Raw genomic sequence first — 17,721 nt, 5'->3', positions numbered from 1 at the left:
AGAGAATGACAATCTGAATGAGGATGTTAAAGCAAAAATCAGAGGTGCTACAGCCATGTGGCACAAAGTATCAGGGGTTCTGTATGACAGAAGCTGAAAAAGTGAGGTGTATAAAACGATGTGACCAGCACTTTTGTACACTACAGAAATGTGGGCAGTTATAGCAGAGCAGTTGAGAAAGGCTAAAATGATTTAGATGAAGAGCCAGAGATGGGAAATAGACTTTGTGGGACAAATGAAGAAATGGGAACTCTAGAGCCGAAGCTAAAGTGGCCATAGTTGCAAAAAGGGTCAAGGCTTACAGATTATGGTGGTTTGATCAACTGTTCAGGCAAGCATGAGATGATCTGGTAAAGCAGATTTCAAACAGACAGGAGAAAGGCAAGAGGAGGAAATGTTATCCAATCAAAGGAGGGATGGATTGCATGGCCTGTGACAGTCAAGTATGACTTTTGAAGATAGAAGGAGAGCGGTTGTGAGTTGAGAGAGGTGAAGAAAGTAGACACAACACACCAACACCATCTGAAACAAGGCTGATGATGCTAATGAACTTTAATGCTAATACTGTATATCTGCACTTCACTGAAGCACTGATGAACATGAGGCTTTTGTGCAATTTTGTGTTATCATCCTTTGCTAGACCACTGAGTCATGTTTTATGCAAGATAGTCATTTTCTCATTTTACTCACTGTAGTGTGATCATGCAGATGGTATATATAAATTAGGAGTCTGGGGGCCAATCTTTCTCAAGAGTGTGTGTGAGGACCTGGTCTCCAAACAATTTTTATCTCTTTATAAATAAATATATATATATATATATATATATATATATATATATAGACACACACATATACATGCATATATATATATATATATATATATATATATATATATATATATATGTGGAATACATGCATTTGGTCACGCGACTGAATGTTGATCTGTCATAATTCCGAACCGTAACGTCGAAACTCATAGGCATGAACACTGTAATGTCACACTCAACATTGAATTCAAAATTCCCAATTGCACAACTGCTGCAACAAGTGCTACCATGGGTCGAGAGGGGGGAATAGTAGTCTGGTCGGCGTTCGGTAATTCCGGGTTTGGCATCTGCAGATTCGACATTTTGCGATCTTCGGATTCTGCTTTTGACATGTTCATGTTCAGACATCAGCCGTTCACTCAAATGCATGTATACCTATATATATATCCCCTTCAAAACATCGAATACTTACATTATTGAATCCCCGAGCCTGACTTTATCGAATCTTCATTATAATGAACTCCCATGACAATGAAAATGAACCCCGAGAAAGAAAACACTTGGCCACCATGGTGAACTTTGCCCTTCCTCCACTGTAGTGCAATCTCAGAGTCATTACACTCAGTTGGGGGGTGGGGGGCAGAGTCCCTCACTTGGAGTTTTTTTTTTTGTTTTGCTGTTTGTTATTTTGGCCTGGTGGTTGAGTGGTTCCTTTCCCGGGGTACGTTTTCATTGTTCCCGGAGTTCGATATAATAAAGATTCGATGTAGTCAGGCTTGATGAAGTAGGATTTGATAATGTTAGTATTTGCTATTTTGAAGTAGACTCATATATGTATATGTGGTTTCACTTTACAATCCCGAAATACTGAAATATTGAAATTCAGTATCTCGAGACTGTAAAGCCGAAAACCAAGAAACCCAAAACCCCAAAAGCGCAAAATTCAAAATTGCAACTTCTTACATACACACTCCACACACAAACAAGCACACATAAACCTTCCTCCCTACACTATAAACCAAGAAAACACACACAAACACAACAAAACAAACACACGTGCTAACCCTACATATAAGCAGGGGGGCAAGCCCCCCCTGCACCCACCATGTGGGAGGTTGTGCCCCCCCTCCACACCCCTGCTACTTGTATATACTAACTCCGAGGTCACACTAAAAACACAAACACACAAAAACCACCACTACACATTCTACACTCCCCTTGCACAAACACACATCACATACATACAAATAGCACTACTCGCAACACTTACTCACAATCTTACCTACCAACCCTAACCCACACATCAAAACTCCAAACACACTCACACACACTAAAAACCTACTCAGAACTCCTAGTAAAACATCACTTACCTGAATCTCCAGCTACAGCCACACCGCAGAGTCGACATTTCCGCACTCGGTATTCTGCACTTTCGCACAAGTGCAGTTTCGACACTTTGGTCTCTAGCTACTGAAGTTCGCTATTTCAATAGTTCGAGATTCTGAAGTGTAACCATATATATATATATATATATATATATATATATATATATATATATATATATATATATATATATTATTTATATATTTGATTCATACTATTGATGAGAAGATGAAACAATTGAAGTATCACTCATTGTTAGATGTTTTGTCAGAATGTAAGGAAACCATGCTTATATAGCATGTAAGTGATTTATACCATTCCCTCGTTTTCCAGCATTATATAGGCCATTGTTTTCATACCTTAATATTCATTTATTTTATTATTTCACTTTTTTCCACTCTAGTTCTCTTTTAAAATCACCATTAATGGTACTTCTCCTTACCTCTCCCCTACTCTTGTTTGAAAGCACTTTGGATTTTTTTTTAAGTTAAAGCTATGACCTTACCATAATGCTTATTAGCTTCCCTTTCACTTCTCTTTGAAAATGTCTGCAACTATAAGGCATCTGACACTAATAAAATGTAGGTGAAATAATGTACTGAGGCATCATGTGCTCAGTTTATTTATTCATTTATTTGCCTATAGTAGGAGTGAACAAAATGCATTTAAAATTGAGGTACTCAATCTACACACAAACACACACACACACACACACACACACACACACACACACACACACACACACACACACACACACACACACACACACACACACACACACACACAGAAATGCATTCAAACAGGTTTCATATGAAGACAACTGAGCGGGATTTATTACATTCTATAATGGTAAGACATTGTTTTATTGATTCAGAGGTAAAATTAGTTATTATTCACAAATGAATTTACACCAGAACAACAAACCAGGCACAAGAACAATTTTGCAGTGACCAACAATTCTACTTTTTTAACAGGTAGGGTTAGCAGGACAAATTCATAAGCCAATTGGATTTACAACGGAAAATAAACATAGATTTTACGAGTCCTTCAATATAGTGAATATTAATAACACGCACTGTCTTAGCCTTACAAATGGAAAAAAACAGCATAATGCCTGGTGTCATCACAGATTTGAAAAGGTAATAAGCGATGGATTTAAGTGCAAACAATTTGAATTGTCAGTTTTGTATGTTATAAAACAGCCATGTATCTTACACGAAAAAAGATTGCCATCTTTTAGCAATTTTGATAGATATCTAAAAATATGTTTTATGATGATTTAGATGAAATGAAGTCATAAAATGTCCCTAAGTGTAACATATATTGTTGGTGTTAATTTTCTCGTATGGATAGATATGTGAGGATTTACCTTTTCAATACACTGAAAAGATGTAGGGATGTATTTCTTTAAACATCAATTTTATTTGAAATTCTTTTCCATGCCATTAAACATCACAGCTTAAGGGGGAATCCATTGTTCAGTTTCATAACATTACTGCAGTCTTCATATATATTTTTTAGTATGTTACATTTAGGTGAACTTCCAATGACTTTTATGGTACACAGCATAATTGAAAAACTCACACTCACAAGCTGAGATAACTCAGAGATACATTGAATATAATCCCTTGAATCCATTACACTTGTGCAGCTAAGCCATCTCCAGCTACACAGAGGGATAAGGACTTGACTATTTCGCACAGCAGATATGGGCCCTGGAGGATGTGGCTAGGGGATGTGAGGGAGGAGCCAAGCTCAGACCACTCCCAGCTAGGATTTGGAAATGCTGTACTGTTCTATGACTCCTGCTGGAACCTGTGATAGGCACTGAATCAGTATTGAGTGCACTGTCTGTCAGAAGGAGGATGGGAAAATATGAAGTCATTAGATGTCACTCTGGAGCTGCTCTGTAGTTCTCCAAGCTGGTAGGGTTGCCACCCGTCCCACTTTGTGAGGGACAGTCCCTCTTTGGGCAGTTGTGTCCTGCAAAAAAATTGTAAAATTGGCAAATGTCCTGAGATTTTTAGGATAAAATAATTTCCTATATTTTATGTAATAGTTGCATAAAACAGTTATTCTGTATCTGAAACACCTAAATGTTATAAGAAACAGAATAAGCAACTAAAATGTTACAAGTATAAGCTTTTATTTAGTGAAGTTCTGTCCTTTGTACTGGCTGTGGGTATGCTTCGCCCTGCAAATTTGTACATTTGTACCCAAAATGTCCCACTTTGAGCATTTGAAAAGGTGGCAACCCTACAAGCTGAAGGAAGGTCTCCACTATCTCTGGTCCAAAGAACAAGCTGGAACTTTATTTGAGTGGGTCAAAGGGAGCTCACGCATGCAGGCTTGTGGTAAAGGCACAACTACAGAAAAAAAAAAAAAACTAAAAAATACAGATTGAAATACCACACCTGTATTTATCTTCATACTGCAAAAAAATATGATAAATACATATGTTTTCAGTAGCTATGACTGTGAAATCCTCCCGTTTTTAAAAGGTAGCAGTATTCCTCTGCATATTTAGGCACAACTTGAAGAAAACAAATAATGCAAACAATACACAAATAACAGGCAATCATTAGTAGTTTTTAAGACCAGTCTTGGTAGATATCAAAGGTTGAGGCAGCACGTGGCCTGCCACAGGAATTTGTCCTTTGTCAGATCAGAAAAAAAAACATCAACCTTTTGATAACATAAACCAGAAGGTTTGCCACCTAGCATTAGATGTTCAAATCATCTAACATTTGTAGTTGCACAGAAACAAAATTATCATATTATGGACTTTTTATTTTTCTTTTATTACACTAATAGCAACTCAGTGACATAAATTTCATTGCCATAAAACTCCTTTCATGTACCTACCCTAAGCTTTGGTTATATGCACACTAACTAGATTAAATAACAAGGCAACACTTTGATGTCTGTAATCCTGGAAATTTAATTGCCTTTATGGCTGCTATGTGAGTCATACCAGCCATCCAATCACACTACTCCATGCAGACAACTTGATAGAAGAACAAACAGCTTGATAAGCTCACATAGAAATGTAATGATATAAGCAGTAGTGCCCACCTAGTGACTATTCGACCAATATAACATGGTAGACACATGCTGACTATTATAATGGTGCTGTAATGCCAGAAGAAAGCCAGATTTTTCAAAGTTTTAACATCCTTGGAGTGGGAAAGTGGACTTAACATTCAAAGAAGCAGCAGCATGAACGACTGCCCATTCTACAGAACACATGTCCTGCAGGCCTACATGCTGTATATCTGGAAGAAACCAATGAAGTCAACCATCACCATCCCCAAAAACATAATAACACTTTTAGGGGAATGAAAGTCTTGAGAAGTCCATAAGGATCCTTATCGAAACAGTTACGGCAAAATCCATTAAACTGCAGTCCACAAAACAGGAGCAGAAACATGCAACAAGAAAACAGGGAAGATCTGCAATATCCAGAAATATCACTCCTTGTCACCAGAACCATTGGAAACAGCCAGACATGAGATACACAAGAAGTGAAAAAATCACTTTACCTGGACCATTCCACAATGCCTTTGTACTTGTTTTCTAAATTCTGAAAATCAGACCCTTCAAAAGAGCAGTTCAATCCACCTCAAAATTAAGGTAAGGAAGAGGGCCATCTTTAGAATGAATTACTGACTACTGAAACTATGGTCTAATAAATGACATAATTCATAGAGTAGATGTTGTAAAGATTATGATACTGCCTGCCATCTATCAGTATGCTGAGAAGCTGGAGTAGCAGAATATAAGAAACTACCATTAAGGCTCCAGGAAACCTCTTTTCAATTGTATCTTCACCTGCATTGCTTCCAGTGTTGACAACAATAATTTTGTTATTGTGAAAAGTATCAGTGCTGCCATAAGCCATCAACAAAGTAAAGATAACCATAGTGAGAGACCTGATGGAAGCACTTAATCCTCCAGATTACATTTCTTCGGCTTAAGTTCAGACATAATGGAAAAATGAAACAGAAGAGAAGTCCTACTCACCACCTGACATCACACACAGCACCAATCACCATGCTGGCTTCATACAGAAGTTAAACACTTTAAATATTGACCCAAACATGGTAAAGAGCAAATTGTCTGAAAAACAGAACCCAGTCATTAAAGGTTGCAGGCGCCTCATAAGATACTATGAAAGTGACCAGGAGTGTCCCTCAAGGCTTGATACTGTGACATCTCCTTTTGTCATTTTCTTTGTAGAGCTCAAGGTGAAGAAACAAAATCAATGGTTAACAATGTTTGCAGAAAACTGCAAAGTGGGGATGTTTTTAAGTCATCTTCTGACACTCAAACCCTCCAGAAAGAACTCTCCCTAGTAAACTCATGGTGTAATAAAAGTGGGCTCTAACTAAATTTTAAAAATATGTAATATCATCATTTTGATAACAACCCCTCAACCATCTTACTGCATAGACAATAAATTACAACAAAATGAAAATGCAGTCAGAGACCTAGGAACTTGAGCTGATAATTTTCTCTCTCTTGACTATCATGTGACAATGGCTATCAGGAAAACTTTATTTAGTACAGCTAACTACCAAATGAATATCAGCAGGGTCAGCATTGATTAGACCAGTTACTGTGTAAAGCTTCTCTTACTAGACATATCAAACAGCTGGAAAGGTTCCAAACCAAAAAGATCACAGGCTTAAAGTCAATAAGCTATCAAGACAGGTGGAAGCTATAGCCCTGTATTTAGTGTCTTACAGACTTTTGAGGAGAGTCCTCTATCTTGCTTCCCATGCCATTAGAGTCCCTGTTATCCTCAACCACATGTATCCCTGGAATTACAATGGCTTTATCAATAACACAATCCTGGATCTAAATCTTCTCCAGCAAATAAATACAACATATTGTAGGTGCAGATTTATAACCCAACACCTTACAAACCTCTGGAGTAAACTTCTCTGCATGCCAGTGCAGTGAAGCTCTATCTTCCTTTAAATATTACCTGTATAGCTGGATAGGTATCCACAGATTTACTCTCGTATTGAACTCCTGGAGAAAGTTGGTGGTCTGAGGGAGGGTATTGGTAAGGCATAAATAATAAAAAAAAAAAAAAAAAAAACTTAGCCTTGGAATATCTATGAATCCATAAATCTCATTAGAAATAAAACTGTAAATATCACTCCACTGGAGTGACACTAAGTTCTCTACAAACACAAAAAAATGGCTGTGTACACACATCTTCTACTCAACAACAATTATAGTTGCCCTCTTTCTCACAAAAGTGCAGAAAATCCAGGTTACCAGCATCAAACAGTTCTGGGAGTAGCAGACTCTATAAGGATGAACAGCCCTCTGATGTTCACCTTCAGCAAACTTACAAGATAAACTAGTAAAGAGCAGTACAGGTCAAGGGATGCATGGCAGTCTATAAATAGAAGCCAGTATTACCAACTACAGCAAGAGTGGGTAGATGAACAATAACAAGCTGACAGCAAAGTGCCAATGGGGGGAGGGTGGGTTGCAAAACTGTGAAGATGATAAGCACACAAAGGTTATTAAATATAAGTAAAAGACATTAACTACAATGTTTATACCTTTTATCAAAGGTATGAACTAGAGATACAAACATCCTTGACCTTGTACTCACAAACATGGAGGGCTGGTGTTCCTCACCTAATGTAGTGTCTTCATTCATCAGATATGACCATAAGGCAGTATTGCTTGAATTAAAAATTAAATATGAGGATCCAGTGAAACCAGAAACCTTTAGGAACTATTCCAAGGCTAACCTTTTGCTACTAAGCAACACCTTGGACAAATTCCAAGCACCACAAAACATTGTAAACCATAGCATATGCTGAGCTATGTAAAAAATCTCTGCATAGCCATACTGATGGCTGTATAGAGCGAGATGTGCCCACTTGTATTAAGAGTAAGACAAATGCAAAAGACAAGCCACCCTGATGGAATCACAATATCAGACAGTTATACAACAAAAGAAAAGCAATCTTGGCCAAGCGTAGGAGAAATAGCATACTAAAAGACCCCTGACCAGTCTAAAGAGACAACTAAGAGGGTTAGTTAATACTTCAAATAGTTTCTCAGGTAAAGGACAACCACAAAGCTCTCTACAGCTATGTCCATAATCTCAGGGGAAATATGCAACAATGCACAGAACTTACTGTAAATGGCATCACCCACATTGAACTGGAGGCCATTGCCAACCTTAAATCTAGTGGAGAGGGTCCCTAAAGCACTGGATGAAGGCAAAACTGTGCACACAGCTTACCTTGAAATGGCCAAGGCTTTTAATACAATATCCCACTCAGGCATTATAGACATGCCTACTAATTTAGGTATAATCCCTTTTATAACCCAATGGGTAGCCAACTGGCTCAATCATAGGACACAGGAAGTCAAAATACGAGGAAATCCTTTTATGTTGCATAGCTTATAATTAAGGGTATGGCATCTAGGTCCAAAAGAGGTCATTATTGCACTGTACTCCACCTTTATCAGACCAATCATAGAGCACAATGCTCCCTTCAGTATGTATCTGACCAGGCATATGCAGCAACTAGAGTGACCTCAGGGGTTCCTTACAAAAAGAATACAAGGAGCAACAAAACTGCCTTATGCAGAGTGTCTTAAATCCCTTTTTGTCTACTCAGTCACCTATAGATTGCTAACAGATGATCCATGCTTGGCTTACAAGGCATCCAGAAACCCCATACTTATGAATCTCCTGCACTTATGAATCTCCTGCATATTTGTATGTCAAACTGTATCAGAAATACAAGGTCTAAGAACCTGAATTTATTCTGTGACTTGTGTGTTCCAGAGGCACCGGCACCTATAGAACAGGCTTCCCATCCATGTGAAGATGAGTTTGTCTATAACCCAATTTAAGTGCAGCCTAGACAAGCGGATGGGGAACAGAAAATTTACACTGGGCCTGGCACCCATGTCCCTTATGGACAGAGGTAGCTTACAAATGCCTCACCCTCAATGTCCTACTTGGATATACAGGACATCATTATCCTTTCAGGAAAACTTGGCTAGGCTTAGAAAGGCCCACTGGGTCATTAGCCTAGTAACAATCTATGAATCTATGAATCTAAGACACTACAGTATTTAACTAGCAGTAACGAAACAACAGAAAATACAGTAAAATATGTAGCTTTTCAGCTTACAACTGTGCACTGACTGCATAATAATGCTGACTGTATGCAACTCTATGACTGAAAGGTGTAAAGCAGTTACGCTTAACAAAGAAATATGATCTCAGCCAGAACTGCAAGGTGACAAAGTCTGTAGTATTTATACCTTATTTCATCCCGGGATCATGTCAGTCTCCCTGCTAGACAGGGGTCCAGGGAAGTAAATAGTGTGGGAAGAAATAGCCAGGGAATTGTTATGGCTAGGCTTGTATAAGCTACAAAAACATGGTAGAGCCAGCAAACAGTGGACAGTAATCCATTTATTGATGGAGGATGGAGAAAAACAAACCGGTTTCAGCCTTCAGGCCTTCCTCAGTGTCTGCATTTCAATTTCCTTGCAAATTGTTGTAGAATATAGCACTTCAGAGGTTGATTCAGTAATATTAACCCACCATAAATGCCTAGAAAAAAGTAACATTCGTAACATATATAAGATTCTGACTAGGATTCAGAAACAAATAGGGCAATGCATTAGGCAAAATTATGAGAAGCAGCCTGCAGGATGGGGATTCTTCAGACAAAGGAAGAGCACAAAACACCATGGTTAGAATGTTGTGCTAATTACTATAAAATGAGTTGGAAATGAACATTGTTATGATAAAACGACCAGTGGTGAATCTAAATGGGGGTAAACAACACGGTGGAGTGATTTAGAAACATGGTGATATATGGCCTGGCCACCATCTTAATTGTATGCCATAATTTCCTGTAGAAAAGTGATGGGTACCATGCTATGATAGTAGATATAGCAATAGCATTAGGCAAAATAGAAATTACAGGCTGTCCTCTCAACCAGTAGCCATGACAGTGTGTCTTTTGTCCCTTCCCCCAAAAATAGGGTTCAAACACATTACAGATATACTAACACTATCACCATTGCAAGTGTCCTGTGCATTCCTACATTAGCAGGCACCAGTACAACAGGATGATGAGGTCCAGAGTAAGCCATTCATGAGCATGTTAGGTACAGCTTGTAAGTTGCTCCCCAGTTAACTGGCTACAGCTTGTTGTTATTAATGTAACTCCCTCCCTGCGGCAGGAATGTCTGCATATGTACAATATACCACATCTAAGTAATCAGCATGCATGTTCTTACCACAGCTTGTGCAACTGCCTTAATACATCACAGAAATCCCAGTCTCTAGTATTCATGTGGTTAATAATCATATAGTGTGATGAGCACTAAAATGGTTATGGCTGTTTTTTTACCATGAAATTTTAGGGCTTGCAATGTAGCAATTATGCTAAGAAAGTAATTGAGGTTAATTGTCTCTAAATCACACATTTTATGCAATGTGTAGCAAACCACAGCTGTGCAATGAGACTTGTGCCTGAATGGTGAGAATGCATAAATCACAGTTAAGTGCATTCTGCATGTTTGTTTGGGTTAGAGATTTGTGCAGGGCCATGAATGTACATATGTACTGCAGCCTCATGGTGCACTACAGTGCAATTAGGGTCAGAGACATGAGTTTTACAGCACACTTACATGTAAGCCAATGAGTTTTTCACAAACCAAACACTACGATGACATGCTGCTCAATTATTAGTGTATACCACCAGTATCAGGCACTGTTCTGCTGCTCTGCTGCCTGTTGATACATGTCAAATGATTGCCTGCAATATGAATCAATGTGATTCTTAGTACAATATAAAAACATATTAAACTACTCTTATTAAACAAATTATTGTTACGCAAAATAAATAAATAAATAAAAAACACCCAGTGAACCAGACAAAATCAGTCCCACAGTTTTCTTCCAATAACTTAGATTGCCGGATGTCACTTAACTCTCCTGAAAATGGAGGGCACATGCTCCTAGCCACATCTCCATTTGTCACCATGTGCATTTCAGTAGAGTGGGACCCTGCCCAAAATGACCATCAACATGATAATTGTCATTTAGAATAGTTACCATTAACTGATTATCTATAATTGTTTATCATCTTTGTTGCATGTTCTGCCACGTCCAACCCAATTCCCTCCAGTGTAATAATGGCTACTACTCTGTATCAGGCAGCATTTACCATGAATGGAAATGCATACTAATTCCACAATCACCTATTATCGCACCACTAGGTGACCAAGTGAAGCAGTACAGATGAAAAAATTAAACACATATACAGTAAGCAAGTATCATCACAATAATCGCATATTGTGTGCTATAGAATATCATAAGCATAGTGAATGGAATGTCCAGAAAAACATAAAATAATCCACTGGGTTCTCAGGGTTTCAATAATTGCTGTGGTTTGTAATTATAGTCCTGGAGTGTAAGAGCCTCTTAATCTGCAAATTGCTTTAAAAATGTAAGTTCAGCCTGCTCTAACACTTTATTCAATAAAATTTTCTTCACTTGGGGCATAGATGGATAACTATGGCCTTAATGACCCATGTTGGATTAGCAGGTCAGGTGATTCATGGTGTAGGTAGGGTATAATAGGTGTGTCTATATAAATTGGTTCTGCAGGGCTCTGATGAAGTTTGGAGCTCTTTGAAACCACCAGACTCTCAGGAGCAAGTAGGACTGACATGCATGGCCACTCTGAAGTCTGGTTCAGGGCACATATTTGAATATGCCTCATTGACCATTAAGCCAGATGAGAAGCATCACCACACTGGTGGAGGGATTTGGGGCTAAGGAAAAAAGGCCCAACAGCTTTTCAATATGAAGCAAGCTGTCACTTGGGAAGGAAAAATTAACAGTTGGTTCCATTAAGGCCATGGACTGGAGAGAAAGCTGGTTGTGGGATAGCTCTACCTTCCTCCCACATCATGCAGATGGGAAGAACAACAGGGCACTCCAAAACTACAGTTTTCTTCATCTCATCTGATATACCTGACACACCTCCTTTCTCTTAGGAAACCATACATGTCAACGGCACAGATTTTGCAGAATGTCCAGCTTTTTGCCTCTTATTTTTGCTTTGTTTCTCATAAAATCATGACTTTCTGGAAGATCACTGGCAAATCCTTGAGAAGTGAAGTCAGAAAATAATGACAGACATTTGAGATTCAAGATTTCTACCTTTCAGAAAATTCATGCTATTGTAAATCCTGTCATTCTATCAATTTTCTAAGTTTGTAAGATCAATATTTAATTTTTTTTCACTATTTTTGTGCCTTTTCCCCTATTATTTATGACTTTATCCAGATTCATTGCTCTTGAGTTTGAGAGATATGTAGGAAACCTCCTCTGAACATGCATGATCTTACTCCCTTTTCAACTGCAAAGCTTCCTGTGAGTCAATAACATCCCATGTGAAAAGGCACTCTAAACTGTGCAAAGTACAGCATATAGGACTTCAATCTTCTCAATATACATTAGATGTAGCAAGTATTGACATCCCTTTGCTTGTTTTCACACAGTCATTGTTACTAAAAATATATTTATCTTTACCTTTTATCTCTTCCCAAGTTGCCACAACCACACCAACACTTGACCTTTAATCTTATGCCTGAAAAATCAATGAGTTTATGTCTAGTATACCAGACGAAGCCCTTGCATAATGCATACCTATGTGGTGAGCATTCTCTCTGTGTATTTGACTCCCATATAAACCAATTTGGGATACCAGCTTTCTTAATAAAAACAACACAGACCAACTTCTCATCCAGTTTCATAATAACAAAAACAAATTTCTCCTTCAAATCATTGTTTTTTTATAACTGTGCTATAGCCATTTCTTGTGAACTTAAGACTTCAGTTACCTTCACATCACAGGTGTAGATCAGAGGGTGTGTTGTGCATTTAAGAAGCGTTTCAAAGTGAGGGCACATGCATATAAATAGATAGCATGTGTAGGCAGCAGTGTCATTTTGAGTGAATAGCTAGAGTGCTAACGTGTATGAGTGCATAGTCGGTCTGTTTATAAGTTTATTTAAGTTTAAGTTACTAAGTCTTAATCCTGATATGTTTGTATGTAATAAAGCTGCTTGAACCGAAGCCACAACTGTTCGTCTGTTTTATTCTGAGCGGACAAGCAACACCATGGATTGGCTGTTTTAGCATAACTGCCCAGTTTTTTTACTCACTTGATCGGTTACAGACAGTAACTGCTCCTACGGAACTATCCCTGCAGCCTGATTACAACCGTCTTCACACAAATTCTGCACATTTGCTCCAGCCTTCCCACAATATGTTGTTTGGTTCACCATTATATCTGGCTTAATCAGTAAAACTGTGAAGAAGCACCCTTGTTTTAGCCTTCTTGTATGATTTTGGCATAAAACAAAAAACTAAACTTAAAAGCCAGTGTAATGCTTTACAACAAGTAGTTAGTAAAATTCAATGCAAAATAATACTGTGATTCATGTTTTTATGATATTTCAGTCAGACCAAGATAATATTGAATCCCTACTTCATTATCACGAGAGGTCCCCTTTATAAAGTTTTTCATTTTTAAGAAAAAAAATCTTTACTTTCATTTTTGTTGAGGCCAGGTCTGCATATTTAACATATAATACAGCTAAGGATGTATGGATGATATGACACATACCATTTTGTTCCCTCTGAACTCCTGCTGCTAGCAAGTCAGGCTCCCCAAGACTAATGTCATTCAATTTAGTTCCCAGACATTCGACACAGAGAAGTTTACACCACTCATCTGCTTCCATCTCTAGAAAATAAACAGTAAAATTAAATAAATGTAGCTGCCAGCTTACAAAATAAACATGAGTATCAAACATTTTAGTATATATGTTTCTCCCTCACTTTAATTTTAAATATCAATGATATTAAACACATCACATGCCAAGGGTATAAAAACAACATATACTTTTATAGGGCTTTACAATCCAAAATTATACAATAACTGCTTATTACTATTGAAAAACAAGCACCCTGATTGGACAGCCCAACTAGCATGCCCATTGTAAATCGAGCATATACCAATAGAAAAAAGTCTGGCTACCAAAGAGCCACTGAGTGGCCAAACCTTCAATTAGTATTTGCTAAGGTACACAGTAAAATATGAGAAACATCAGGTACATTCTGCAAAATTAATGAATCAAAAATGTACTGGTTTTCCTTGTATTTCTGCATTGTCCTCACACAATCTCAGCAGTCATACCTGTCAGATGTCCATATTTTTGAATTGCAGTTCCTCATTAAAAAAAATATATACATATAGTTTTCTGGCAAGACACTGGAATTTGAAGTTATGAAATAATGATAGACATTTCAGGTTCAGGCTTCATATACTTCCAGAAAGCACGCTAGCACAACATTTCTTATTCCAGGAACTTTCTAAGTTTATAAAAAGAATATTTAAAATCTAGCCCTATTTCTGGAACTTTGTCCTTCCATTTTGTTGGGCTTTGTCCAGATTTCTTTCACTGAGTATGTGGACAAAAATAAATAAATAGCGAAGGAGAGATTCTCTTTCCTCCATTACTTTTCCTGCACTGCACTGATGTATTGTGCAGGCAAGCATGGGAACACAAGTCCCATACACATGTGTAGAAAATTAACAGAAAAGAAAGAATACAGAGGAACATTACAGCCCCATTATACAAAGACATTATTTAAGAAAGGTAAGAAATTTATTTTTCAAATGATATTATTGTATAATAGCAAAAATTCACTCCTGTTTGTGGGTATATCAGGATATGCCCACATACAGTCATGGATTATTGCTTAAATATACACCTTTTATGGCCTTTTGCCATCTTAAAAATATTAATGTCTATAGATATTTATTAACTTTTTACTTATTCAAAGTAGCAATTTTAGGCATAATTTTCAGCTGTACGTTTACAACTGTTCATATACACATTATATGTGTAATACAATACATATATTATATACACATTTTGCTTAAATGTAACTTGTGTGATGAGCACTGCATATAATGGCACAGAAGCAAGCCTGTGCACACCTGTATTTTGAAGTTGAGTACAAGTACAGCAGTTGCTCAGTCCGTGTTCACACTGTACTCAGGCAACAGTTCTTCACTGCTGGTAATATAGTAGTTTCAAAGCTGTTTCACCGGACACCATGAGAATTTCTTCAGTATATGAAGTACAGAAAAGGAAATGAAAACTCTGATAGCCCCTCTGGGAAGAATCGAAGGATTTTAACCTCTCAATGGAGTCATGGACTGCATATAAAGAAAGAACTGAGCATTGCTTTAAATGTTGGCTGAACTTAGAAAGAAATACTGCAACCAACCTGGTAAAATTTTGAAGCACTATTCCAGTCCAAATTACTGGTAACTGCAGAAAAACATTTCATTTTAGTAATTAAAAGTAAATGCTTATTGAGATGGTGACACAGTACGCTGCTAAACAGACACAAGCATTCACCTGTTTTATGACCAGGCCTATCAAACCTCTTCTTGGAAAGAAAGCCTGCTTTAGACTCTTCCTCGTAACAGAAATTTGCAGACGATGCAAAGACAGGTACCAGTGTGACTCTAATAAGTAATCAAGAGAAGTTACAAAAATATTTTGATATGTTGCAGGACGAGATTGACCATAATGACATGAGATTTGTAACAATAAAGGTGTTGTTTTACATATTGACAATCTAATAGAGGCTACCCTTATGGCCATAAGGGGGAATACAAGGACCTTGGAGTGTCAGTGAACAGAACAATGCACTTTAGGGTGAACATTGATGCCACTGGAAGAAAGTTACTTTTTAATTAGGGACATTCTTACAACAGATACACCTGCAAATGAAATGGAATTGTTACCTCCTTGTTTAATAATGAACAGACTAGTTACTGAATACTATTCCAGTTTTTGCATTTATTCAGCCACTAAAGTTTATAAATTAGAAATAACAGGATCTTCTTCTTCTTCTTTCGGCTTTTCCCGGTTAGGGGTCGCCACAGCAGATCACCTGTCTGCTCATGATTGGCAGTGGAGTTTTACGGTGTCAAGTTGCCAGCCCAGCGCCCAACCTTCCACAGAAGGCACACACACATGCACTCACTTCTAGGGCCAATTTAGAGTGTCCAATCCACCTAAAGCATGTCTTTGGGATGTGGGAAGAAACCGGAGCACCCGGAGGAAACCCACGTGACCTCAGGGAGGACATGCAGACTCCGCACAGAAGGCACTCCAGCCGAGGATCGAACCAGAGAACCTAATTAGAAATAACAGGATATTTTCCTTAAAAACAGATCCTGTTCTGAAAGTCTGACTGCATTAATATCGCATTCAGTATATTATTAACCAAAAATAGGAGATTTAATCTGAGCCATTGAAGGTTTGAAAGACGAAAAACTATGATTAGCACTAGGTGTTAAACATTTAGTTCATGGAAAGGTTACAGGAAATAATAATAGCTTACTGCATTTAAGAAGTGGTTGCATATCAATGAAAGACTAATTTTATAAGAAAAGTGGAAGATAGTGGAATAAACTACAAGTTACCATCAGAAAAGTCAGAGCATTTCAAAAGAGGATCGGATAGCTTCTATGGATACTTGGCCTACAAGGCAGGACCTAAGGGAGTTGGTCTCTATAATGACCCATAACTGTGCCATCAGCCATTATTAACATTGAAAGAGCACTGAAACACTGAAAAAGTTTACTGTGAAATGTGTTTTTCTTCCAATCTGATGAAGCACTGACAGAAACATTCATGAGTGGGAATCATAGTGAAGTTTGCCACATAAACTACTTTCTGAATTTTATTATCATTTTCCAATGTTTTTGAGACTTCTTTAAGTATGGAAACTAAAGACAGAGGTGCACAACAGTCAATGAAGTAAGAGACAAAGAGTGGTGCTGCATACAAAGATGAAGTAAAGACAAACCCTAGAAAAGGTAAAAAAAAGTCTTGTTATTAATGCAACAGCAGAAATCATACTTCACAAATTTGCATAGAGAGGCTAAATACCATATCTTAATAAAGTGCATGTACAAAAGACGCATGATTCGGAAAATACAATCACAAGAAAAGTATAAGGCAGGAACTTGCAGCACCATTAGGCACCCCATTCAATCAAAGCCTGAGTACTGGCTTCATCCCAGCTGAGTGGAGGATAACCACTGTCATCCCTTTACACAAAGGTGGAACATCCATCAATCCGGGAAATTATAGACCCTTCAGCCTAACTAGCCTGATCTGCAAGGCCATAGAATGGATTATCATGGACCTTATTAACTAGGACATTGGCAACCTACAAACACTTGATCCCACACAGTTTGGCTTCATCAAGGGGAGGTCATGTCTGCTTAATTTGGTCAGCTTTTTTGACACAGTCACCAAAGCCATGGATGGGGGGAAGATGGTCTATACCACCTACCTTGACCTGGCCAAAGCTTTTGAGACTTTTCCCACTCAGGCATAATAGATAAACTATCTTAACTAGGCATCATACCTCTCAACTGTACAGATTTTTGCAGAA

At 37.9% G+C, this 17,721-nt stretch overlaps 1 protein-coding gene across 1 annotated transcript in view; it reads right to left on the bottom strand.

Moving 5' to 3' along the window:
• The window catches only part of DOK6 (docking protein 6), a 1,595,884-nt gene that overhangs the window by 441,666 nt on the left and 1,136,497 nt on the right, over window positions 1–17,721 (bottom strand). Inside the window, exon 3 of the mRNA XM_044066258.1 lies at window positions 13,859–13,978. Within this exon, the coding sequence (XP_043922193.1) occupies window positions 13,859–13,978 (120 nt within the window). The remainder of the gene's footprint in view (window positions 1–13,858; window positions 13,979–17,721) is intronic.

This window comes from Protopterus annectens, chromosome 3.part1 (genome assembly GCF_019279795.1).
Source record: "Protopterus annectens isolate FY-2018-M chromosome 3.part1, PAN1.0, whole genome shotgun sequence".
Taxonomy (NCBI): domain Eukaryota; kingdom Metazoa; phylum Chordata; order Ceratodontiformes; family Protopteridae; genus Protopterus; species Protopterus annectens.
Note: the sequence above shows the minus strand (reverse complement) of the source record. Positions and strands in the feature narration are given on the sequence as shown.